This window comes from Ambystoma mexicanum, chromosome 2p (assembly GCF_040938575.1).
Source record: "Ambystoma mexicanum isolate Mex_15411 chromosome 2p, UKY_AmexF1_1, whole genome shotgun sequence".
In the NCBI taxonomy this organism is placed as follows: Eukaryota; Metazoa; Chordata; class Amphibia; order Caudata; family Ambystomatidae; genus Ambystoma; species Ambystoma mexicanum.
In genome coordinates this window covers 1,202,300,849-1,202,328,825 of record NC_090923.1, presented here as the reverse complement: position 1 = coordinate 1,202,328,825, position 27,977 = coordinate 1,202,300,849, and the positions used below count along the sequence as shown (strand labels likewise).

The window sequence follows — 27,977 nt, the reverse complement described above, 5'->3', positions numbered from 1 at the left end:
AGTTTTCGGATGCCCGTAATCACCCAAACACTTGCTGTTGTAATATTCGTTGTAATGGAGTAGCAAATCCCTAAGTAGAAGATATGGGATATGGTGAAAGTTAAATCTTAATGAGAGAGAGCGGATTAAATGGAGAGTAGATTTGGATTTACCAAGAAGATTTATTTGTAACCAGCCAAGACAGGGGATAGATATAGTAGAGGGACGAGAGTCCATCAACAGGGTGTTCAAAACTTCCAATGCTCGTAGTCAGTCAAGAACTGGTAGAAGTTAGAAAGGTCCCCTGTGTCCCCCCTCCCCACCCTCCACTACTCCTAATATGCATGTGTCCCCCCACCCTCTGCTACTCCTAGTATGCCTGTGTCCCCCCTCCCCACCCTCTGCTACTAAGGATGCCTGTGTCTCCCCTCCCCACCCTCCGCTACTCCTAGTATGCCTGTGCCCCCACTCCCCACCCTCCGCTACTCCTAGTATGCCTGCATCCCCCCTCCCCACCCTCCGCAACTTCCAGTATGCATGATGACCCCCCCACCCTCCTATATGTATCCCACCCACCTCGTCCCTACCCAGTAAGTATGTGTAGCTGCCCATAAATTACACAAAGACCTGCAGCACCCCACTGCCCGCAGATTTTAAAACTATCTAATAGCATGCACTTGCCTCCCCGCGTATGGCGGTTGGCCCCATGCTATTTTGTGTTCATTTCCTCTGGGCATACCTGTGTTGCATGCCTCCGCTGTACTATTATGCCTGGCACCACACACTTACCCTTGACTATGACTTTACACATATGGGTCGCTGTCGCCATGCAACCTTTGGCTGACACCCTGTATATGTTTTACTAATATGAGCAGGTAATTGCTAGTAGCTACCGCCATATAAGACATGGCAAGCACCATGCCTTTGCCCACCTACTTGACAACTATGTGATGCTACCATAAAAAATCTGTTTGTACCATACAGTCTACCAATATTATCATGCATTTTATGTCATGCACTTTTTAATTTTCACAAAGCAACATCTTTGTATGCCTGCTAATGCACTTATGTAACCAAGTAAGCTTTCTTAACAGCACCACGATGCCCCAGGGCATTTGGGCGCTTTACAAATTCAAATAAATAAATAAATAAAGGTTGAAGTCCTAAACAAGAAGGAAAACCTCATGATGTGGAAGAAAACAGTGGAGAAAAGCTCTAGGAGTAAGCTCTGTGAAGCCAAGCCCAAACCCGGTTACTCTCACTTGATTCCGAAATTAGAAACGAGAAATTGTGGTGGGACTGCGCCATCATCTCCAAGGACCACTTCCTGGACGATTATGCAGCAGGAAATGGCTGCCTTTAAATACCGGATACGTGATGGCATCACGTTTAAGGGCGTGCGACGTCACAATGTGAACAATGTGACGTCACCGCACGCATGCGCGACGTGACGTAGGATGAGAATGCGCTTGTAAAAAGTGCGGATAAATAAGATAAGCCATAAGGTTTAGAAAATATAAGAGCTATGCACTTGTACATGGCGCAGGGCGTGAAAAATCAGGATAAGTAAGATTTTGGGCCTCATTACACGGAAGGCGGTGAGCCATGGAGCTATTAGCGCCATGGCTCATGCCGGTAAAATACCGGAACCGCCTTGGCGGAAAGGGGATTTACCGCCCCATTCCAAGGTTGGTGGGGCGGTAAATCCCCCTTCCGCCATTGCCCTTGCCCATTCCCATTTCTGCCCCATAGGGCTCTATGGGAATGGGGAAGGCGCTAATTACGGCACCGCAATTTTGCGGTGCCGTAATTAGCTCCGAGGTCCCTTAGCGGGTTGGTTTTTAACGCCTGCAAAAAGCAGGCGTTAAAGCACCAACCCGCTAAGGGACCTCGTAGTAAGGCGGTAATGGTTAACGGTCACCGTTACCATTAACGGTGGCCGTTAACCATTACCGCCTTCCGTGTAATGAGGCCCTTAGTGTCCTAAATAAGAAGGACATCTAATATTAGAGTATCTAACCCGTATACAAAAATGGAGAATGTCAGGACATGTTCGTCAGCTACAGAATAGTTCAAATGAAGGAAAAAGAGGATTCTGAAACTCTCAAAACTATCAAACTCATAGTAAATGGAATAATTATGAATCTGTAAAAAACCAGCCAGCAACAAATACAAAAATTTGTCAGAAAAGCACTAACTATATATCTGATGTCAGTAGTTCAAGTACCCCACATTCCATGGTTAAGCAAATATTAAACGATTTATTGCACATGCGCCATGTACAAGTGCGTAGCTCTTACATTTTCTAAACGTTATGGCTTATCTTATTTATCCGCACCATTTACAAGCGCATAGTCATTCTACGTTACGTCGCGCAAGCGCACAGTGACGTCAGTGTTTACACTGTGAAATCGCACGCCCTTGATGACATCACGTATCTGGTATTTAAAGGCAACATCCTGAGGTTTTCCTTCTTGTTCAGGACTTCAACCTTTCTAACTTCTACCAGTGCTTGACTGCCTACAAACATCTGAAGTTTTGAACACTCCGTTGATGGACTCTCATCCCTCTACTATATCTATCCCCTGTCTTGGCGCGTTACAAATAAATCTTCTTGGTAAGTCCAAATCTACTCTCTATTTAATTCGCTCTCTCTCATTTAGATTTAATTTTCACCATATCCCATATCTTCTACTTAGGGATTTGCCACTCCATTACAACGAATATTACAACAGCCAGTGTTTGACTGATTACGGGCATCCAAAATTTTGAATACCCAGATTACGGACTCTCATCCCTCTACTAAAGACAACAAGGAACATGTTCTAAGCCTGGTGCCAGACAACCCATTACCCGGTACATTCTACATGCTCTCAAGAAGAAGGAAATCGACCTGCACTCCTGTGTAATTACCTTAGGATTGAATTATATAGAATTTACAGAGAATATTAAATTGACTTCAGGTGCGGAGGAGATAATAAACAACCCTGGCATATGGGTTGTGACATATGAAACAAACAACAAAGTTCCCAAGTGTGGGAATGAAACAATAAGGCAGTTTGCAAACTTGCTGATATTGGTCATTTGTTTAAGTATAAAAGATGAAGCACCCGATATATGAAGAATGCCTAAAACATGTTGCCTTTTGAACAAAACTGTAAATAGCGTCAACATAACTTGTACTAATGTATATTATTTAAATGTTTTTTCTAGATATAATTGTTGAAATCTGTTCATTTGCCCCTGAAGAAGTGATTACTCACGAAACACGTTGGGCTACAAATAAATCAACCAAGTTTGACAAAGAAAACCGTTTATGTCAATTATTCGGATATGTAATGAATTTCATATATAATTGTTCATTTGATGTTTTAAATTAAATGTGATTTCAGAAAAGAAACCTGAATATAATATATATTTTTTCAAATTACTAGGACTCATTTTTGACAATCGAACCTGCAAAGTAGGAGCTGTTGTCATAATAAACATGTTAGGAGGAGCTTAGTGTCCTCCATGGACATCTCCTCCCATGTATTGTTGCTACCTTGCCACCTGCATCATGTATCCTAGTTACCTTGGAACCCACTTGTTATGCTTCAGAAAAGGTTCCAGACTCTAGGAACGGAGTGAAAGGAGGAGGGAGAGGTGGACAAGGCGGTCCATGGCTGGGGGCCGTTTCTCCTGCATGAACCTGTTATGTGAATAAATCCTTCAAACTAAGTGACGGCTCTTGGAGTGTATCCTTTAATCTAACAGAACACTAGTGACTATGTGCAGGAATCTCAGTCAACGTTCTTACACAAGAAATTATACAAAGCTGGAGGAAGATCCAACCAGACAATATAACAGAGAACACAACATAATTTGAGAAGTTGACAACGCAGTCCTGTTTTTGGATAGTGTCTCTTTTCCCTGCTCTCATGTTGTCGCGTGTTGCCTCACTATTTCTGACCGACTGTCTTAGCTTTTTCTTCTTGTCGTTTAGAAGAGATTCTTGGAGTCTTTTTGTTTAAGCTTGGAGTCCCTATATATATATACATATATTGCCCAAGACAAGGAAAGACTGACTCTGACATTCAACCTTCTTTTGAAGATTAAATCAGTATCAGTTGTCTAACCACATGACTGTGTACTGTAAATTCTATCTTTACAGTAGCCTCTGTCTCAATGGAGAAAAAACGGAGATCCTCACAGTAGGTTCACCGGCCAGACTCAGTAAGCTTCACCCACATTACACAGCTATGGTTATAGACGGCACCACTATTACCATCTCCAACCAAGTTAAAACTTTAGGGGTCTACCTGGACTCCAGCCTTACCATGTGCAAACACATTAGTGCACTCGACTCATCCACAGCATACACTGCCAAACTGATTGCACTGAGTCGACCCCTCCTCATGCCCCAAAACTGCATCATACTCGCCAGAGCACTCATCGTGGTCAAGATTGACTAATGCAACATACTCTTACTAGGGACCTAAACAAATTTATTTTTAAATAAATGCAACTACTTCAGAATAAAGCACTAAGAGCAGCGTCAGGCATAAAAAAGAGAGATCACATTTCACAACACAGGAGAGAGGCACACTGGTTGCCTATACAAGCTAGGATACTTCATAAAACCCTTACCCTCACCCATAAATATCTCCCAGGCCACACCCCCATCTATCTCAATAAGAGTCTAATCCGCAAAACTATAATCAGAACACTCAGATCAAATGCAGACATGCTCCTACTCCTCCCCCGTTTCAAGAATGCGAGAACAGGTAGATACAGCTTTCCCGTAGCAGCACCTAGAATTTGGAACTTACTCCCAGCCAACATTTGCAATGTACCATCCCTACGGAAATTCCAGAAACTCCTCAAAACTAGGCTATTAAACAAATTCTTATCTCACGACAGATATTTAGCATAACTTCGGCTGGCCCCTGACCCAGACCTGATACGCTGCTTATCACTACCATTCATTATAGTTACACCCATGCCCACTGTAAAACGTGAATCCACCAATTTACATCATAAGCTTTCTACCATGTAAATAAACTCGACATTTTATTTTTTGCGTAAGCCTAAAACTGTAATCATGTAAACCTGTTACCCGTAACTATCAAGATTAGCATGTTTGTAATCTTATTTTATACCACTGTTAAATAATTCTACCATGTAACTAAGAACATACTGTATTAGCAATCAGACTGGAAGCCTATATATTTGTAGTAGTAAGTTGGCTTGGAGGTTTGAGTGTAGGCAGGGCTCCAGATAAGGAGCGTACCTGGCCTTTTTACGCATGAAAATCTTGTAAATACAACAGCTTTATTATTTTCCTGTGTACATTTACACACACGTTTAGATCAGAGGGCAGTGCAAAGGTCAGGTTTCTTGACACAAACAAGAACACTTCTTTTGATTGTTATCTGCGTGTCTGGGCCGCGATCCTCTAGGCCATGGTCGCAAGGAGATTGGGGGGAGCTTTTTCTCCCATTCTCCCACTTCAGATACATGGAGAGGCACACAGTACAACGGACGTAGATAGTGGGTGAGTAGAAAAGCCAGCACACATGCACTGTGAAGCACATGCCCAAATGGGGGCGGGGGGAGAGGGTGCAAATAACTACACAAAGGATGGCATTACAAGCGAATGCGAAATCTGTACTTGACCAATTCCCCCACCAGTGTCACAGTACAGGCCAGGCAGCATGCACTTTCATACTTACCTGCATGGAGAAGCGGATGTACACATACAGTAGCAACTATAAACAACAACATGACTACAGATAGCACAATGCAACATGCACTTACCAAAGCAATGCTGACAAATGGCCACATGGCCTCACACAACAACCACCCTGCCAGTACCACAGCCATGCACGCATGTGCCCCCAGCCCACAAAGGCGACCCAGCGCACCGAGATGCACAGGGAGCGAAACCCAGCATGCCACATGCACAGTGGAAAAACACTACCACCATGTCAGCTGCACATGACACCAACATACATCTCATGTACCATATGCTGCAAGGGAACATTTGAATAATAGGCCCATTTGCATGCACAAGTTGTCCATTGGCCTGATATTGTGTAAGCCCACCCCCACACCTTACATCGTTACTATTGTCTGTGCCCCCCCATCATGCAGGTGACTCCGGATACCCACTGCTGCCCTAGCTAATGACCCCTGTGCGTGATCCACAAACACCGCAGGATAAAGCCTACAACCATGCTCACAGCAGGACCCGTGTGTGCATCGAGCGTACCTTAGGCCTTCTGAAGTCACGTTTCTGCTGCCTCAACCGTACCGGTGGAGCCCTGATGTACGCTCCAGAGAAAGTGGGTAGAATTGTGCTTGTGTGTGCCATGCTGCACAAAATCTGCCTGAAGGTGAATGTCCCGCTACCCCCCGACGTGGACATGCCACTCTTAGAAGATGAGGATGCAGTGCATGTGGCAGAGTCAAATGGATACACTATCCCACCAACTCCCCAGCACGCTATCCTCCTCCTGCTTCCCCTCATCAACTCCCCAGCATGGCCACTCATCGCAATTAGTGTCTCAGAGTCCATTACAACCAAGGCCTCTTTCCTCCCGATGATCTTGGGCGCTGAAGGCGCTGTGACTAACTAATGCCTCGTTGTGCTATGCTGTGGCTCCTCTGTGGGAGTGGTAAAAGTGGAAGGGATGGAACCTGGCCCCTGCATCTGTTGGCGCTGCAATGCTGTGCTCTGGCGGATGGCCTCTGCCAGTGCTGAGACACCTTTGGTCATCTCCCTGACCATATGGGCATATAGTGTCAAAGCAGCCATACTGGCAGTTGTCTCTGCGCGGTTCTTTGCGATGGCCCACATAATTCTGCGGGTGGCCACTTGGATGCTGTCCCGTATGGCCTGCAAGTGTTCGGAGTGCATGTGCCCTATCGCTTCCATCTCCCAGTCTGCTCCATATCATCAAACCTCTGCAGCACTGTGCTGCTTGTTTGTGTGCGCCGTATGGAAGGGGGCTGTGCAATGTGCCGGGGCGACACCTGGCCTGGAGGAGTGGCCTCTGTCAGACCCTGCAGGTGCGGGAGTGGGTGCAGTGGGCCAGTGGTTCTGCTGGACTGTGGGCTGGACATCGGCCTGGCCCTGTTGTGTTGCGGTGTCTCACAGCAGGAAATCTGCATTGGCTTGGGTTGACTGCGCCTTTGCGGGGTTGGTGGTGGACCTTGAGGGCCGGGATGTGCCACTCCCAGATGGGCCTGCCCCCTCGTACTCCTTGGATGCCTCTGGCAATGCATCAGTGCCTGCAGGGAACATAGAAAATGTTGTCAGGTATGGTTCCCCACGTGTGTTAGAATGCAATGCACATTTGCTATTGTACATGTTGGGACCCCACACATTTGGGCAGATGGGCATGGTTGGTATGGGGAGATTGCATGTGGGTCCAGCATCATGGGTTGCAGCAATGATTGTGTGACACATGGCCAATTGGTCTTTGGCCTGTGAGGGGAGCAGGGTGTCAATGCTGGGCCAGCTGATGTTTGGCATGCATGCTTGTGGTCCTTCATGCGCCCACATCCTCTCCCAACATGGGGCTGGAAAACTGGGCCCGCCACATGCTGGTGTGACTGCTGCACAGTGTTGTGGTTGCTTACACACCACAGTCCCGCTGGCAGAGGGTGCACCAACAAGGGTGTGGTGTGCATGGCACTTGGATAGTTCACTTGCCACACCTTCCCACTGCTGCAAAGGGGTGCCCTTGGTGCCCTGCCCAGTGGCTGCTGTGGAGGGTGGCTGATGTCCCAGTCCCTCACTCTGTTGGAATGCCCACCTACTGCTGACATGTGTCCCTGTCCACTGGGGCATCTTATGCTATATTGTCATTTGTGCATGCACTTGTGCTGGGGGCGGGGGGAAGGGTGACTCACCTCCTGCATCCTGGCTGCTGGCACTCGCCTCCGCACCGCTAACTCCTCGATTCCCTCAATATCCAGCACTGTGCTGCACTTTTCCTCCCACAGTTCCTCCTCCTGTGTCAAGGGTCTCCCGGCGGTGTGGCGACAGTGGCCCACGCACCCTGACACTGAGGTCATTCCAGCGTTTTTGACAGTCCTCCCCATCATGGGGGATGCTGGCCACAAATGTCAATGTCTGGCTGACGGCATGCCAAATGGCTGCCCTGTGCTGGTCAGATGTTTTACTTTGTCGAAGGCCATATAGCTCATAAGTGTGAGCAACAACGGGGGGCGCTAGTGAGCCCGACCAAGATGGCTGCAGGCCCGTGAAGCTCTCCAGCACATCCCCTATCCGGAATGCTATCCGGTAGTCTCTGCGGAGGCTCTCCTGTTGTTTTTGGCGGCACTAAACGCTGCATTAGGTCGGGCTTCCGTGAGGATCGATTAAGTGCAGCGGTGAGGCCGGCGGGGCGTTGAACGGACGGTGTGAGGCTGTGGAGGGTGCCTGCTCCGGAGGAAGGTGGGGGAGGTGCAGGCTGGCAGAGGAGCGACGGGGCGGCCCTCCGGGGCCCCCACTCAGGAGGAGGCAGCTGCAGGTGGCGAGTGGAGTGCGGTGCCCCCCCTCCCCGCCCGGACATCGGTGGCTTGGGGGACAGGATCTGCCAGAGCATCCTTTTTGGCAGAGGAGCAGACGAGGGAGAAGAGCGCTGGCTCGGTCGGGGCCCGCGGCCCGCCTGTGGATCGTGAGCCTTTGTGACAGCGGTGCAGCGGCGGCCGCGAATCGGCTGAGGCTGCGGGCGGCCGCGAAGAGGTGAGTGGGGGGCAGGCGGCGATTCCCCCCCCCCCTTGGTGGCGGCCCTGTGTGCCGAGGGCGGTTGCCTACCGGTGGTGGTGGGGGTCTCGGGGCGGGTGAGACGACACTGCCCGTCTGGCCTTGGGGCGCTGCCCCCCCTGCTGTGTAGCTGCCGGCCCCGACGAACAACGGCAGTGGAGAGCCGGCTTTCTCGCCTACAGCGGGCGGCACTTTCTACAGCGGCGGCCCATATGCCGTAAGGACTCTGGTGGATTGGTGGCTACGTGCAACGGCAGACCCGTAAATAGAGGGTTTGGAGGCTGGTCCTGTGGGAAGGGACAGGGGCACTGTGAGGTGATCTTGCTGGACCCACCGGCTCCCAGGAGGACCTACACTTAGGGTATTTGGTATCTGCCCTGAGGACGGTGTTGTGCACCAACTGGATTCTTACGAGACCTGCTTGAATAGTGCTGCACAGTGCTGCTGGGTGCCTCAAGCTGTCTTTTCCATGGTTGGCCTGCTGGAGGCCATCTTATGTGCGCACACGGCAGGGGGAACATACGGCCCACTCACGAAACGCTCTCTAAACTGATGTTTGTTCGGGAATATTCTCCTCGCCATACATTTTTGGCTCTTGACAACTTGGCTACTGCTGGGCTTGGGACTGTAAGGGATCCACGGTGCAGTGCTGGGCTGCATGCGGTGGCAGTTGTGATGCTGTGCTGCTAGGCGGAGAGATCCCAGCCGGATGGTTTGGAGTTGGGCAAAACTTTGTCGGGAGTAATCTGTGGTCATTTTTCTCTGAGAGAGACGGATTCTGGGGGTTCTTGGTGATTGTTCCCCTACCCGGTACAGGACTCCTACTGGGCCCCTGGGCCCCTGGTTCAGGGGACGGGAAGCCAGTGGCCTTGGCTATTGCACCCTGCATAGCACTGCTGCGCCCCAGTTTCAATGCCAGCCATGACCAAGCCGGGGAAAGGGGTTAAACAGCAGTCCAAATTGAATTTTGAAATGCCTACACAGGCCAAGAGTGGTAGTTCAGCGGGCGTGATGGTACAGACGTCGGGCATGGGGCCCAAGCCGGATCCGGTGGCTGCCTTTCAGGACATTAAGGCTATGTTATAACAGCTACAGTCCGGGATACAATCTTTGGATGGCAAGCTGAATACCCTGACTTGCAAAGTGGACCACATGCAGGTCAGGTTGGATAAGCATGGAGAGAGGCTGGATGAGGCGGAGGGGCGCCTATCGGGGGTGGAGGGTGTTGCAACGGCGGTCTCTGGAGAAATGTCGGAAGTCAGGAAAGCCCTGAGAGAGCTTCTGGAGAAGCAGGACGATCTCGAATCAAGATCCCGCCAGAAAAATATACGGATTGTCGGCTTGTCTGAGTCGACAGGTCAGAGAGACATGGAAGCACAGGTAGAGGAAATCCTGTGGGAAACCTTGGGCTCAGATGGCTTCTCCCCGCTCTGTGTTGTGGAGAGGGCACATAGGATCCCCAGCGGCCAAAGACCGATCCCGGGAGCTCCACCTCGACCGCTGATTGCCCGACTATTGAACTACAGAGATAGGGATGTGGCACTCCGGAAGGCTAGAGAGAAGGGTACTTTGTCTTATAAGGGGAATGTGATTAAGTTTTTCCCGGACTTTTCTGATAAAGTGCAGGCTGCCAGGAAATCCTTTATGGAAGTTAAGAAACGGCTGAGGGACAAAGGCCTGCAGTATGCGATGTTATTCCCTGCCAAGCTACGGGTAGTTCATGAAGGGAAGTCATTGTTTTTTCAGTCTCCGGAGTAGGCCTCCTCTTTTCTTGACATGTTGCTGAGGTCTCCTGGGTCGCGGAGGGGGGAGGCCTAACATCCTTTAGCATGGAAGAAACATGGTGTCGCTGCCGCTTTAGGCAGTTCATGTTGGTTCCAAGAGCAGAGACACCTATCCTGTGGGGGTGCGAAGGAGGGTTGGGCTCGTAGTTGCCCCCTGAGCGCAAGCTGTTTATGAAAGTGTTGGCGGATGTTGGGGGTTCCAGCGTGGGTGGGGGAGGGACTTTCGTTGTGGGGGGGTGGGGTGGGGGTTTCAGGGAGCGACCACTGACGAGTTGGGAGGTTGTCGGTAGAATGGGGAGGTGGGAGGGGGGACAGGGAGGACCAATGGTGCGCACTGGGAGCTTGGAGGCCTGTGGGGTTTGTCGGAGCAGGGGGAGTGTGTGGTTCATCATCTGCAGATGGCGACAGTACATTTCATGACCTGGAATGTCAGGGGTCTTAACAGTTTGCCCAAATGTCGGAAAGTTTTGCAATATCTGGAACGTCATAGAATTGGGGTGGCCTTCCTTCAGGAGACTCATTTGACACCGGAATCTGAATCTAAGTTTGGTCAAAACTGCGGATGCCATAGATATTTCTCTTCTTATTCCTCCTATTCTAGAGGTGTTAGTATCCTGGTGCATATGTCGGTGGGGTTTCGGTTGGTCAGGGTGGTGAAAGATTCAGAGGGCAGGGTCTTGATAGTGCAGGGAGTTATCCAGGGGAGATTATATACAATGATATGTTATTATGGACCTAAGCAGGATACCACAGAGCCTCTGGACTGGATAGAGCGGCAATTGGGGAAGCTTCCCGAGGGGGAAATCATCTGAGCTGGGGACTTTAATTCTGTATTGGACACATCCCTGGATAGGGTGGGGAGCTCAGTGCGCTCAAGCAATAGGACTTCCATTAAACTACGAGGTATGTGCCCAGTGTGGGATATTGAAGACATCTGGAGGGTGAGGAACCCTGTAGTGAGCCAATTCACACATAACTCTGCACCACATAGCTCGGCGGCTCGACTAGATTATTTCCTAGTGTCAGGGGCAATTATGGGTCGATCCGCTGGGGTGGGTATTCTGGCCCGCACTTTATCGGACCATGCTCCAGTTTTGTTGTCGATCCGTTTGGAGGGTCAGGATAAGATGAGGCCTCCTTGGAGGTTTAAAAGTGAAGTGCTTACGGATAAGCTCTTTAAGGAGGAACTGACGAAGGCCATAGATGCATACTTTGAGGTCAATGATGGATCGGTGTCATCTGGTGGTGTCCTGTGGGAGGGATTTAAGTGTGTGATTAGGGGTGAATGTATAGCTAAGGAGGTGGGGATACTGAAAGGGCTGCGGAAAGTTTTGGCTGATACAGAGGAGGAAATACGGGTGTTACAAGAGGAGGCTCCCATTCCGGATCGGGCTCAGCAGGGTGCCATCAAGCGGAAACTGCAGGAGTATCAGACACTAGCGCAGAGGGAGATTAAATATATGTGGGATAGCGTAGCTCCCCGGATATATGGTGAGGGACAAGCCCCGGGACGGTCACTTGCTAAGCTAACTCGATTGAGCGGGCGGGATAATAGGGTGACAGTGATCATGGATGGGAACGGAGTTGATCATTATGACGACGAGGGCATTGCACATGAATTCGAGGAATTCTATAGCCACCTGTACTCATCACAATTAAAGGCGACACAAGTGGATTTAGGGGCGTTTCTCGATGAGGTGGGGTTATATTGGTGCACAGAGGAGCAGAGGGAGGGGCTGAATAGGCCTGTGACACTAGAGGAGGTGGTGGACGCTATTAAATCTCTACCGGGCGGGAAATCTCCAGGCCCTGATGGCTTCACAGCTGAATTCTATAAGTGCTATGCAGAGAGGTTGGCACCACGCTTGTTATTGATGTACCAGGAGGCTATATCTATGGGGCGCTTACCAGACACACTTAGGGAAACCGTAGTGGTCGTACTTTTGAAGCCCGGGAAGCCAGAGGGGGACTGTTCCTCATATCGCCCAATTTCGCTTATCAATCTTGATAATAAGATCTTGGCGAAAGTTATAGCGAGACGGTTAGTGCCGCTGATGCCCGCTTTGGTGAGGGCGGACCAGGCGGGATTCATTCCAGGTCTGTCGAACTCTTTTCGGGTTGCAGAGGATGTTTAGCCTGATGTCGGCGCTGCCGGCGGAGGACCCGGTGGTGGCAGTTCTGTTAGATGCCGCCAAGGCATTTGATTCTGTTAAATGGCCGTTTCTATTTACTGTTTTACAAAGGCTAGGTCTGGGTAGGTTCTTTATATCCCTGGTGTCACTTTTGTATACTGATCCGGTAGCCAGGGTGAGGGTGAATGGGCGGAACACCAGGGTACTACCGCTTGAGCGGGGAACACGTCAGGGCTGCCCACTATCCCCTTTGCTCTTCGCACTGGCGATAGAGCCTTGGGCGGAGTGGTCTCGGGAGTTTCATCTGCAACACGGGGTTCAGCTCATAAGGTGATTACATCGTTATACGCGGACGATATGGTCCTGTTCATCCGTCATCCTGAAGCTAATCTAGACCCGATTATGTCGGATCTACGGCGCTTTGGCGAACTCTCAGGGCAGCATAGAAACACCAGTAAGTCGGTTTTTTTCCCATTGACGGGGGGGGGTGTCCCACTTTCGGGATAACTGGGAATTCCAGTGGGATCTGCACAGTACTCGATATTTGGGGGTCACGGTGGCAAGGGAAGAGAGGGTGGTAAATACTAGGAACTATGTGGAAGCTCTGGATTCAGCCAAACGAGCGATGGCGAGCTGGACCTCGCTCCCGCTTAACCTATACGGTAGGATCTCGGTGGTTAAAATGACTATTCTCCCCAAATTTCTGTATGTGTTTCTGAACGTGCCTATAAAAGTACCCCAGAAATATTTTCGGGACCTCCGGTCATCAGTGTTGCAGTTCATATGGGTGGGCAAGAAGGCTCGGGTCTCCTGGGAGAAGCTTACGGCACCAGTTCGTGAGGGAGGGTTGGCACTTCCGGATTTTGAGTTATATTATAAAGTGGCACAGGCCAGCTATCTTCGGTAGTGGTACGGAATGGCAGCGGAACATAGACACATGGAGATAGAGAGATCAATCGCGTCCCCAGCATTGTTGAGGTTGGTCATTCTAACGGCCCCGAGCTGCTCCCAGAACCCTCGGAATTTGGTGGGGCTGACATGCTGGGCCTGGGCGATATTGGAGAGAGCTCCGAGCGGGGGTCTTCTCTATTCACTGACACTCCCACCACTGTTTGTCCCTGGGATTCCCCTGACCAGTGAGGAGGGTTATGTGGCTATGCTGAAGCTGTTTGGTATCACTACATGGGGAGAGCTGTTCCCTGATGGGATGTTTGTCTCTATCGATCAACTGAAGGAAAGGGGAGCCCTGTCGGCACTAGATGTGTTTTTGTATTATAGACTTAGGGTAACGCTACAGCAATTGTTTCCAACCTTTCCTGAACCACCTGAGGTGGCCGTGGTGCTTGATAAGGTAATAGGGGGGGCACATAGGGAGGCATATACTCTCCGAACTGTATGGATTGGCGTTGAGGGGCAGGTCTAGTGTTGGGCTATCCTCAAAGGGGTTGTGGGAAAGGTCCTTAGAGCAGGAAATACCAGATGATGTCTTATTTATTTATTTATTTGCATTTATAAAGCGCACAAGCTGCCCTCGGGCATCGTGGCGCTGTTAGGAATACTTACTTAGTTACATAAGTGCAAGAGGTCAGAAAATGGTAGCATAAAACATGAGAGCCAGCCCCACCTTGAATGGGTGGCAACAACAGGTAATGCGGGTGACAAAATCAGTGGCATAAGACATGAGAGCCAAACCCATCTTGAAGGGTGGCAACCATAGGTAATGTGGGTGACAAAATCGGTGGCATAAGACATGAGAGCCAACCCCGTCTTGAAGGGTGGCAACAACAGGTTATGCAGGTGACTAATTAGGTGGCATGAGACATGAGAGCGAACCCAGTCTTGAGGGTGGCAGCAGCAGGTAATGCGGTGAAAGAATCGGTGGCATAAGACATGAGAGTGAACCCAGTCTTGAGGGGTGGCAGCAACAGGTAATGCAGGTGACTAATTATGTATGCTGGTAATGCTGGAGGCAAACGCTACATAGGCGACCAAGGGGGGGGGGCCTGGGGGAGACACACGCTACACGGGCGACCAAGGGGGGGCAGGGGGAGACACACGCTACACGGGCGACCAAGGGGGGGGGCAAGGGGAGACACACGCTACACGGGCGACCAAGGGGGGGCAAGGGGAGACACACGCTACACGGGCACCCAAGGGGGGCGAAGGGGGAGACACACGCTACACAGGCGACCAATGGGGGGCGACGGTGCGGCGTACCGTGGTGGACAGTGGTAGACAGGGCCTTAGGAGTGGGCCTTGGAGGGAGGGCCGGTCAAGCCTGCCCGCTTTCCCATAGGCCAGGTCATAGAAAGCATAGCCCAATCAGGGCAAAGTAGCAGCAGAGAGCAGCCCAAGCACTCCAGTGCCTGCGGGTCGGCCATCTTGGAATGGCGATGCGGGACCCCAAGATCATCAGGAAAAGCACAAAAGGTGCTTTAAATCCAGCAACAAATATTCCTTAACAGCAAGGATCCGCTGCACAGAGCAGGCTTCAGGCATTGGTAGAATATGGAGGACATTATAGTTAAAATCACGCACGAGCGCACTGTTGTATGATGTCCAAGAAAGGGGTGGTTAATTCGAACTATAAGCTGATCCACTTCAAATGTTTGCATTAGGGTTACTATTCCCCAGCTCAGTTACAGCGCTACTTTCCTCAGAGGTCGGGGGCCTGCCTCCGGTGTGGTCAGGGGATGGCGGGTTTTCAACATGTGGCCGGGGAGTGTGTGGAGTTGGTGCACTTTTGGCAAAAGGTGCTTGGGCTAATCGGGGACATTGTAGGGCAGCGACTGGCGCCAGACCCTGTAGTGGCCCTGTTTGGATATACGGAACAGATACCCAGGGAGACTAGGAAATTGGTGGGTCTCCTCTTGATTTTGGCTAAACGCCGAGTGGCCATGGTGAGGGGGCGAAGACGGAGCCCGACGGTTGAACAATGGTCAGGGGACATACTGTACTGTAATGATATGGAGGTGCGTTGGGGAGTGCTACGAAGAAATCATCAGAGTAGCAGTCAGATGTGGGATGCGTATTTAATGTATCTTCTCAGTCAGTTGGGGAGGGAAGATTCTGTGTCTCCTGTTGCACAGGGGTCTCCCATGGTGCTTGATTCTGAGGTTGGGTCTCCACTTGATCCCTGAAACCGGAAAAACGGACTGTACAATTTGGACGCTACATTTCCACTGGTGTGCAGGACAAGCTGGATGGATTATCTGCATAGCAACGGTTTTGTGGTCTGACTTACCCTTTAAGTTCTCTAAGGCTACCTTCACATGCATACCGGGGGGGGTGGGAGGGGTGGAAGAGGGGAAGAGCTGTGTGTTGTTTGTGTTGTTATCTGAAATGCCAATAAATAAATTTTTTAAAAAAAGTGTGAGCAACAACCTCACCAATCTGGGCCACCAGCTCCACCTCACTAAACTTTGGTTTTCTTAGTCGATTTTCGTCCACCTTGCATCTGAACCTCTCATGAAACATTCTGACTTGTTTCCAGGTCGGGATGGCTGCAGGAAGTGGAGATATTTGATGGATTGTGTTTTTCAAAATGGCCACTGCAATGCTTCCTGTTCCGGAGGTGACATCATTTCCGCCGAGGCTAATAATGCCAGGGTCACCGGCGGTAGTGCTATTAGCGCTGTTGTTTCGGCAGTAACCCTTATTTTGGTGCAATTTCCGGCAGGCGCTAATACCGTTATCGCCAGAGTCGGGTGCGAGTTCACGCCAGGTTGTGATGCGGCGCTAATACCACTGTAGGACCTGGTGGTAACACTATTTTCAATTGGCGGAAATTGCGCCTGATTACCGCCAGACTTATAATGAGGCCCAATAACTTTTCACACATTGTACCTGACACACATCTGTTCATTCAAGGCTAAAAACTAGATATTTATGATTAGACGTTGCATTTTGTCAATGATGATGTCTCAATATTTCAAAAACTTCCATCAAACGTCATCCCTGGGGAAGTTGGGGTTCACATGCTAATGAACAATGACTTCCACGGATTGTTCATAACTGATTCCATTAAAAAAGGAGACCTTCAAAATCGATCAGTGTCTCAATTTGACCAAGTGGACAACAGAAATTATGGTTGTTGTGGGCACGAGGAGCTCTCGATTTTACAATTACCAATTACCAAGACAACTAGATGCTACTGACAGAACAAATTAGAGAATGTTAGTTTCCAGAAAACGCTTATTATTATTTATTTTTTATTATTATTTCTTTTAGTGTTTGGCTTACAAGAAATCCTTCACTTAAAATACAAAAAAATTAAAACAGCAAAATAAGAAGAACAAAAAACCTACAAAGAATCCTTCACATTCATATATGACATAAAATGTCATTTCTTGCTCCGGGCAGAGCATCGCTGTTCCATGCTACATCTGCCAGAGTCAAATGAAAACCAGCCCATGAATTAAATCAGAACACCTGGGATAAAGACATTATTGGCTGCCCTGTCTTGCGCACCCTAAAGGTTCACTTAGTCTCACTTGACCAGTCCCTGGAAAATATCATCCATATATCTAATCAGGGTGATGGTCAGGCTCACACTTTCTCCGCTGATGAGCTTATTCCACCATTCATTTGGGGTTAGCGAGGTCAAGCCGTTAAGAATTTTGCCCAAGTATAACATTCTTTTCTCGGTCAGACCCTGGCAACATAGCGTCGGGTGGTACAACGATTTTTCAGTGTCTGGTTCTTTACTAAATCTGCAATTAACATCTGATTCCTGCCATTGTTTCTGGTTTAACAAAATCTCTTTTGTGGGGAGTAGGTTTAGCCTAGACCTCAGAAATATGGATCGAGTTGAACTACATGGAAACAGTCTAAGATACCTCTGGATGGAATTCTGGTGTCTGCATTCCACCCTGAAATTGCAGTAGGTCCTATACTTGTCCCTTGCTGATATTGTGTTCACCCAGTCTTTCCTCCATAGCTTGATCTTGATCGCGCCAGGATTACTCAACAAATCTGGTTCATGAAATCCCATCTCCTTCACCATTTTAACATATGCTAGTGTCCAGGCATTTAGAATAGCGTCTAGTGCCTCTTTCAAGATCTTAAACCCACGAGCTGGGTCATCCATTCTACACTTTCTGTAAAGGGAAAGAGTTTTCCACTCCATCGTTGCGCACAGGGACATTAGTCCCAGATCGTACCTGATGGCAGGCATTGGTGTGCACCACGGCAGGTCCAACACTCTCCGCCAAAACCTGCCCTCCAACATACACGGCCCGTTGCCAGGAATACCTCTGTGCCATAGGTGGCAATAGCTATCACTTTATCGCCTTGGCCTTATAGAATTTGATCACTGGAATCAAAGAAAAGTTCCCAAATCTTTTTTTTTAAATGTGTGCTTGTGATTCCAAATGCGTTCCCCTCGTTTTTAGTTGAGCAATCCTGGAGCCATCACTTAAGCTAATATTCCTCAGAATCCCCAAGTACGCGAAGGAGGCAGTCACCTCTATTTGTTCCCTGTTTAAATGCCATACTGGTCTAGATTTTTTCCTCCCAGCAACGGGCTCCCGGATTAAGATTTTCGTTTTAGGGCCATTAATCCTAAACTTATTTACTTCGACGTACTCCTGCAGCTTATTTTGCTGTTGTTAAAGCCCATGGGTGTTTGGTCAATTAGGATGAGATCGTCCGCGTAAAGCAAATTGCCCACAAGCCACCCATTGAGCCTCAATGGGAACGATCTTGTCTCAGCAAACAATATTCCTAGGTCCGAAAATGCTTATCAAAATGCTACATACGATATGATATGATGTGGCCTTTATAACACGCTGTACACAAGTGTTTCTATGGGCAAAAAAACAAGGAGGGGGAGACCAGGGAGGACAACATAACGATCTTACTAGGCCTTGTGTCATTCAGATCGCACAAGTGCGGGGAAGAGGGAAGGGGAGAAGTGCAAGGGCGGAGGGAAAGGGGGGGGTGCAGTTAACTCACAAGTGCAGCCAGCGGGTGGCTCATAAGTGCAGAGAGAAGGGACTGTAGGGTTGCAGATACAGGCCCTTAAGTGCTGGGGAGCCCAGAGGCAGTGCAAGGGCAACTGGACATGCAGGAGCCTGGGCCCGAGTTCAGAGGTTGACCAGGTGGCCAGTGCGCAGAGCAGTTAGGTGCATCAGCAGGGGAGAGGAAGAGAGAAAAGCGGAAGCGAAAAGAAAGGTCTTGAGTTGCTTCTGGAACCGGAGGTGGTTCTGGTCAAGTTTGATAGAGGCAGGGAGGCTACTCCAGAGGGAAGACCCAGTCAAGGAGATAGATCTGCCCCCAACTCTATGCTTGGAGAAGCGTCTGACCCTCAGAGAGTTGGAGGTGGATGAGCGGAGAGCTGAAGGAAGATGTTTTGAAAGAGAAAGTTGGAGGTAGAGCGGTCCCAGGCCCCAGAAAGTCTTGCGACAACGCAGAGGGCCTTGAAGTTGATCATTGGAGCCACAAGGAGTCAGTGAAGAGATTTCAGAGCTGGAGAGATACGATCCCTGGGCTTGAGGCCAAGGATAAGGGTTGCAGTCCTGTTCTGGATAAGTTGTATAGATCGAAGAGTAAAGGCAGGATTATTTAGAAAGAGGCTGTTGCAATAGTCCAGACTAGAGAGGACCAGAGCTCTGGAGACAGTGAGCTTCTGGGGGAAAGTGAGAAAAGGAAGAATAGCTCTGAGGAGGTGTAGCTGATAGTTTGACTTCTTAGAGACGTCAAGAGATGTGAGGAGAGAAGGAGAGGGTGGAGTCGAAGATGACACCAAGGTTCTTAGCCTCACATGAAGGAGCAGGAAGAGGACCCAGAGTGGACGGCCAGAGAAAGAGGAAAGGAGGGAGCAGGTGTCCCAATGATGAGGATCTCAGTCTTATTGGCATTAAGGCAGAGATGATTGGCAGCACACTATTCCTGAATTGCGGCCAGACAGCCTGATATGAGAGAAGAAGCAGAGGTGGCGGAGGGGAGCCATCAATATGTTTTTTTTTCTCGGTTTTGTAGATGAATATAAAACCTGCTCAATGTTAGCTTAAACCTTTTAAAGGCTTGAATGCTGGGGGGCCTGCCAATGTATCAATACGTTAAAAAAATATATATGGTATCACTCAGTACAGCACAGATGCTTGAAACACACTTCATCAAAGAAGGATCAAGTTGTCTTCCCTTGAATTTGTATCTGTTTCCATTATCCAAGTATTTCTGTTGTTCAGCAGGAAGGTGCCAGAAAAAGACAGAGCAGAGCTCCGGCAAAGTTTGTCTTGCCGGACCAATGCTCTGTCTCAAATCCTAGCCCAGGAAACAAGCATATCTGTTCCAAAGATGAGCTCTGACGCACGGGAGACTTCATGCAGAAACAGCCAAAGCCTCACATAGTCTTTAATTGCTGTCTAAATTGGTATATCTGACCAGCAATTTACAGATTTGTTTTGTTAGGTGAGTTCTGTGGCCAAAAGAAGAGCAGAGTTTAACTTCATTACTCGCTCAAAAGGGTGTTTAACCAACCACTATCATAGACATATTTCACATTTAAAATTGTTAGCATTCTTATGCTCCCAAAATGCTCTTTCCTTTTATGCAAATTTGCCAGATTATTGTTCCCCGAAGATATGTGACCTGGCCTGCGGCCGCCCCCCACACATGCCCCGGCCCCGCCGCCAAGGAGGAGAGGGTTCACAGAGTAAATTGTTTTCCAACACTGTTCCTCAGTGATATTTGCATCATTCGCTAGTGACTGTTAAAAAGCTAGGCACCTGCAACGTCTTTTGATCAACTATCTCGTTCTCTAAATGTATACCATTGTTGGAAAATCACAACAGATAAGTCATACTGAATGCACTATTTCAACAGTTGTCTAACTACATGACTGTGCACTGTACATTCGATCTTTGCAGGCAGGCTTTAACATCTGCAGTCTCGTCAGTTTTGCTTCCATGATCTATGTTATATGAGCAAGGCTTGATCAAGAAGAACATTACATGCATCTGGCAGTTTTGTCCACTAATATGCTGTTTCTAAGTTAACACACTCCATATTGTTTAAGATCTTACATGGGTGCCAAATTTCAATCACTAATAGACAACTTCCATTTATTAAGATATTTTTGGAATGTACAATCTCCTCTCCCCAATAAAGGAACCAGAATAAGTCAGTGAAAGTTGGTTACTATATCTTTATGGCCAGCAGCTGTAAAATATTATCTGAAAACGTGAAATGTAGTATGTGTAGTGATTTATGTATCACTATAAAAAGATGGTTTATAAATTAAGGAGCCTACATGCCATAACACAGGATAACGTAACATAACAGTGTATTTATTCTATATTAGCAGAGCAGTGTGATGCGATTAAATATAGATGGCCCACGCACTGGGTTGTTTGATAGTGAAGCCTCGATATCTGAGACAATTTTCCACTCCATGCGACAAGTGTAATAAATAGTGCAACATAACTGAGAAACTAGAGACAGGATCTTTAAGTTTCTGAATAAGTAATCATTAATAGTGTACACAATCCTGGTCAAAATAATGTATTTAGACAAAGTATTATACTGAGCATACAAAATTGCTGGGGACGCTACATTTTCAGTGGCCCTGTTGGAAGCGATGACAGTTTACAAGCATGTGTCTGAAAAACAATGTGCAAACGTTAAATACTTTCAATGGAGCAGGGTGGGTAATTCGCAAACATGGTGCCTGCGAAACATACAACTAAGTCTTGCCTCACCAATGAGCCAGCAACTATTAGCAGGTTAAGACAGAGGCTTTCAAATAGCATTTCTTCCTTTGGTATAAAAAATATGATACGTTGGAGTTTGCAAGTAGGACTTGAGATTCAAAGGGTGATGCAAGAATTCCAATGTAACGCGTGTACATTAAAAAAATGTTATGCTGCATGGCAATTGTGCTTACAAAATGTGTCACATAATACACTACGTTATTAGCAACAAATGAAGATGCTAATATCAAGTTTCCAACGCCCTATAGATAAGATTGTAAAACAGATATTCTAGGTTGTCATTATATTTTCATTTGTACTAACAGCCTCCACGTATGCGTCCATTTACTCCATTTTATGCTTCAAAAGGATTTATGTGAATGACTGCAGTTTTTTCTCCATTGTTTAAAATCGCAGTGCTCAAATCCTAAATGTACTGTACACTTCCAATTTACCCATGCACTATGAACACACTTACTAAATGTATAAGGTATTGAAAACAGGGTTAGATGATGTTGCTCCTTTAACACTAGCTTCTAAGCATAGGGAATAAGGCTGATGATGGATATGACGAAAACAAATACATCATGACAATCTAGTGGCACGAAAAAGTATTGGCCTTTCGAAAGAGACAATGAACGATGACTGCAGCTGATTGCTCATAACTGATTCCATAAAAAAGAGACTTTCAAAATAAGCCAAATCGATAAGTGTCTCAATTCACCCAGTGAACAACAGAAATTATGTGGCGCAGGGGAGTGGGGAGGTTTGGCACGAGGAACTTTCCATTTTACAATTACCAATTACCAAGACAACTAGATGCTACTGACAGCGCACATTTGAGAAGGAAAGTTTCCAGTAAATGCTGATCAAAATGCTACATACGTAATGTTTTTTTCGGTTTTGCAGGTGAACATAAAACTGGCTCATTGCTACATTTAACTTTTTAAAAACACACAACATCAAAGAAGGACTAAGTTGCCTTCCCTTGAATTGTTATCTATATTACCATCATCTAAGTATTTATGTTGTTCAGCAGCAAAAGTGTGTCTTGCCAGCGCTCTATTCTTTCCCAAAGTCTAGCCCAGGAAACGTCCATGCATGCTCCGAGATTGGATGCAGAAAAGACAAACCCTCACATTTTGTTGAGTACTGTGACTATTAAATAGAGCAGAGCCTAACTTCCATTACTCGCTCAAAAGGGTTTCTTACTAAGCACTATCACAGACGTGTTTCAGAGTTAAAGTTATGGGCACTTTTATGCCCACAAAATGCTCTTTGCTTTCATGCAAATTCGTCAGGCTTGGGTTCCATGATGAGATGTGACATGGCCTGGGGACACGCCCCTCGCCAAACTCCGAGGAGGAGAGGGTTCCCAGAATACATGTACTTCCATTTCCAGCACTGGTGTTCAGTAATATTTGCATCATTTGCTAGACACTGTTAAAGGGTGCCACCAACCACCTGCAACGCGTATTGATCAACTATCTTGCTCTCTAAATGTATATCATTGTTGCATAATGACAACAGATAATACGCAATTTTGGTTAGTGAAAGAGCTGCTGTTACCACTTTTTAAAGACATGATGAATGTATTACTTATTCCTCTGTCCAGAAACTACAATACAACCGAAACCTGTATGCACAACAACATCCCATTTCTATCCAAATCTCCAGTTTTTTTCCACGGGTAGGTCTTCAAAGGATTTTCGATAATAGATAAGGGAATACTTTTGCCCAGAAGTGGATATTCATCTGTTTCAACTGAGAGGCGCAGGCAGGGTATGTAGGTTTGGCAGTATGATAAATATGAAAGGGATATGTGCAATGAAAACATGTATTAAATGATTGGCACATGTAATTTTGAATGCAGGTGTAAGGTGCTAATCATGTGTAAAGATTTCAGGAGATGGATATGCAAACCTATCAAGGGAAGGTGACGTGAAGAAATATGAATTGTGAAAACACTAAGGACTAAGCAACCGATAGACTTGAGAACATGTTTCAGGGATAGGCGTGCACAAATATTGGAAGGGATAAATGCTTGAAAAGGATTCAAGGACGTGTGGAATGGTTTAAAGGTACAGGTAGGTGCAAAGGTTTGAAAGGATAGACATGTGGAAAGGTTTGTAGAGTTAGGTATGTGGAATTGTCAAAGGGGATGGATATGTTGAAATGTTTCAATGGACATACGCGTGAACATATTAGACATCCAGCAAATAAACAGTATTTACAGCAGTAAATATATAGCATATGGACATCAGTACAAATAACCATGAAGCGCAGATGTTACATAACTCAGACCTCGTAGTGACTGAACATGCCCATTATAACCCAAAATCCCAATATCAACCAATATTACAACCAAGTGTTCCAAAACCAGTGCCTCGTTTGTGGGGGTATTTGCCAGGGCTCGGCCTTGGCACTTATTTCAGAGCCCCACCACTTATTGTGTCAGTCTCAGTTTGATTATGTTGTAGTATTTTGGCAACTTTATTATTTTAACTGTCAAATGTTGTCACGTAATAAGCAACAACAGTGCGCATTAGCCAGGGTCTCTGCATCCTGGGATGACCCATTGTTGTTCATGAACCTGATGACCTAGGTGTGCAGAGCAGGATTTAGTTATCCATTTTCATGGATAACAATAAATTGGAAGGTGACAATGCTGGGCACTCATGCTGTCCATGCCCAGATACTGCTACAGTCATTCTGGATGGCATTGGGGCAACTTCTCTACTGTAATAACCAGTGTAACTGCCAAAGCAGCATCAGGTTGACAACATGCCAGTTACCAGCCAGTAGCCCCAGCACAGGGGAAAGGTAAGATAAAAGGTCCCTTTCGAAGGAGTGCCTCTCACAAGTGCCAACCTATATAAGATATTTGGCAGCAGTGTTTTACAGACAGGTTCATCCGTTCAATAATCATTTTGCCTGCATTTGTCCATCTTTGTACCATACCAACACGTTTGCTCTTTTTTCTGTACATAGATGGTCAATGTGTTCCATTTGCCACAGATAGAATCTGAGCCAAATCCTAACAATGATGTGTTTAAAGAAACCCTTAAACATGTATTTTACTTTGAAACACAACCAGTATGTTATACCGATTGGTATCTGTACATTTAACATACGCCATAGTCAGTGCACCCATTACCAAAAAAGAACAGCTGGGAATTGCAGCTTTAATCCCAAGTATATTGACACTGTAGGGAGCAGCTGTTGGTGGTGTCAACAGTGGACGGGGAGCTGTGCACCCAGGTGTCAGAGGCATGCCAGAAAATATTTGGGCCCTAGCCCTTATTTTACAAATTAAGCACTGTTAAAACACAGCGCGACATAGTTGGTGTATTTTGAAGATATATGCAAAGATGCGTCTTCCTCTTGAAAATTTGCTTTATGAAGACTTTCTGATCATGTTGAGGGAATCCTACCCTGCGTCGATTGCACGTTTTCACAAGCGCATACTCATCATTTTATCTGGTATCAATATTCTCTCTGAGGATTTGCAGTTTAAACTAAGCACAGCCCATAAACCTCTACTTTTGAACGACTGGGCAGCAACCTGCTTTCAAATATCATATTATCCATCTTTTACAGAATATGCGCTATTCAGACACAAACAATTGCCACGTTTACAATATCTCGTGCTCTGTCCCAGTGTTGAAACCCGGACATTATACATGCACTTTCGTTTAGATCTACTTCATACGAAAGCGAGAACGAAACATTGGTTTAGTAATTTTAATCATCTCTATGATCCCACTTGTAGATTTTGTAAAAAGGCTGGATCTATAGAAACCTTAAAACACCTTTTCCTTGCATGTACATTTTTTGAAGCAGAGAGATTAAAAAATATTGCTTCCTTTACCTTTACTCACACTGAATATGGAAGAAAACTAATTTGGACACGTTGTATGTGGGGCTCATGCAACTCAATAATTGTTGCGACTACGTTTAGTGAAAATCATCGAGGTAGCTATATCTATGCATTCAGAGACTTAGAGATTATAAGAATTGTTGCTGATTTGCTTATTCATGATATGTCTCAATGAAAATATTAACTTTTGCATTATTAATTGTTTCGAAGAAAATTGTTATTTTATTAGGTATTTGTATATATAATTGTTATTTTTTTATTTTCTTTATCTTTGTTAGTTGTGAATAATGTATATATTTGTAATTATTTGGTTTTTAAATTTTGTGTAAATTGTATGTAATGAAATGCATTGATTGAGATCGAAATCGAACTGAGATGTAATTTTGTAAAAGATGCGTACGCATCAAAAACGAAATTCAACCAATAAACTTTTTTTTTTTAAACTGTTAAAACACATGTGGAAATACTCGAGTGGATAGTCACAGGGAAAGATTTTGCGGTGGATGCAGAGTAGAATGGTGCTGGTGAAGGTAAAATAGCTCACTGAGGTGAGTGCTTGCTGCTGCAATCTTGTATGTGATATACAGGTGGAAGGTTCAAATCCTTGCAGGGCCAACTCAGCTTTTCATCCTTCGGAGTAGATAAATCAGAACTACTTCATGTGGGTGATATTGTATGTAAATATGTTCTCTGTAAAGGCTTTGGCGAAAGTGCTATATAAATAACACATAATAATGTGTATCCGAGACTGCACATAATCTGAGAGAAAAGAAACGAGGAAATGCTATAATAACTAACTGGGGATGTTATGAAGAGGTGTGAGACCTGGGCTGACACCTACGGAAATGTTGGGAGCCTAGATATGGAACCATAGGGGGTAGGAAACCCGCAGACAAGTTTGACATAAGGAAATGTTGGGTGGTAACATTTGTAGAAATGTCGAAGTGTGGCAAATGACACGTAAAATGTGAAGGGTTTTTAATGTGTGGAAATATTAGAGGGATATGCCAAACGTTCAAGGTGGATTTTTACAAACTCCCTACCCATGCTTTACCGACGTGGGTTAATGTATGTATGCAACATATCTATTTCACAGCGTTTTATGTGAAGGACAGCTTTACAGGTTACATCTTAACATCTATGTTAGCACAAAAAGCACTCTTTATGACTTCCAAACGACTGAGAATTGGCACGAATTTGCCCTTGGACCATTTGTTTTTAAAGTGTCAGACCCTAAATGAAGCTCGTGACAGTTCACTTTTCTCTAGCGGTACGTTTTTAAAGACGTGACAGTTGCATCTCTTCTACATACATATAAATCTGTATACATTAAACACATTTTAGTCAGAAGAAGACTGCTGGGTGACATAAAACCATAGGCCTCCCTTTGGATCGGGCTGTGATATGTCATTAGCCGCAGGCTTCCCTTCAATAACAAGTGCGTGTGGGTTGCTGCGGGCCGCGGGTTGCCGGCTTTTCCCCGATGGGTGGGTGTTTGCAATGACGCACTGGGGAAATACCACAGCCACCCCCGTAGTAGACCAGAGAAACAACAGGAGGCCAATCAATCAATCATGCTCCAACATTCATAGCACCCTTTCGTTAATTAAGCCCAACCTCTCCTGTGCAATTAAAGCGTTTCCCAAGCCTCCCACCTTATTAAGGCATTTCAAGGTTTTTTATTTAAAAAAAGTTGTTCTACGAGAAGAATGTACAAAGACTGGCGAACAGAAACCCAAAAAATATTTTTTTTTTCGTTCCCCCACTCACAGTCGCTCTTCTCCGTTCGGCGCGGCGGCCATTTTCAAAACGGCTACCACAGGAACTGAAGAAGAGCGGCAGGGGAGGGTGGGAGGCGGAGGCGCGCGACCACAGCGGCGAGGGCGGGAACGGGCACCTCGCGCGTGCGTGGCTACACCGTGCCAAGGAGGCGCTTAACGAAGAAAAAAAATATCCCCAATGAAAACTGAAAAGCACGCACTTTAAAGATGAGGGCTTATTGTCCAAGTCCAGTGTACTGTAGTGACAGCAAGTGGCAATTTGGGAGAAACGCTGGAGCCACAGGTTGCGCCTGCGGTACGTGCTATATAAACGAATTGATCAGCACACGTTGTCAAGCCACGATTGACCAGCACAGAATTCTTATGACGGTCGGTGACCCACTTCTAAGGTGGACATGCTCGTCACAAGAGGCAAGCGCGATCAAGTTAGCGAATCCCCACACCCTTGACAAAACATCAAGCTTAGGCCAATATCATATAGCAAGTGGACACGGCAGGCTTTTCCCGTCCCGATCGGACTTGCTTTATCGCATTGGCCTATGGTTGATGTGAGTGATGGCGGCCTAAGAGATTTTTAGGGTCTCACATTCTTAAATGGCACCTACATACATGCCAACCCTCTGGATTTAGGCGGGAGACTCCAGATTTTTTATTGAAAAATCAGGCTATTTTTTAGTGTCTCCCGGCTAAAATAATGAGAACCCAATGCAATCTGTAATAACTTGGTAATTTAAGCAGCACCCGGACCAGCAGGTAAGTTATTAGTAGGTTTATTACTTATGTACATGCCAGGAAGACACCGGCACGTCCATTTATTCCAGCTTAAGGTTTCAACTGTAAATCCTAGAACCAGTATTCAGAGCATAACATCACCAACACTCCACACACTGACATCACTACATTCCATCAAAAAGTGATGTCACCACACTCAGATACACATTACAACACCTTGCCTTCCTTACATTTCTTA

At 46.7% G+C, this 27,977-nt stretch overlaps 1 protein-coding gene across 1 annotated transcript in view; it reads right to left on the bottom strand.

Annotated features, from left to right (window-relative positions):
* MECP2 (methyl-CpG binding protein 2) overlaps positions 1–27,047 on the bottom strand; it is a 472,523-nt gene extending 445,476 nt beyond the window's left edge. Inside the window, exon 1 of the mRNA XM_069645433.1 lies at positions 26,997–27,047. Within this exon, the coding sequence (XP_069501534.1) occupies positions 26,997–27,028 (32 nt within the window). The 5' untranslated portion in view covers positions 27,029–27,047. The remainder of the gene's footprint in view (positions 1–26,996) is intronic.
* Between the last annotated feature and the right edge of the window lie 930 nt (positions 27,048–27,977).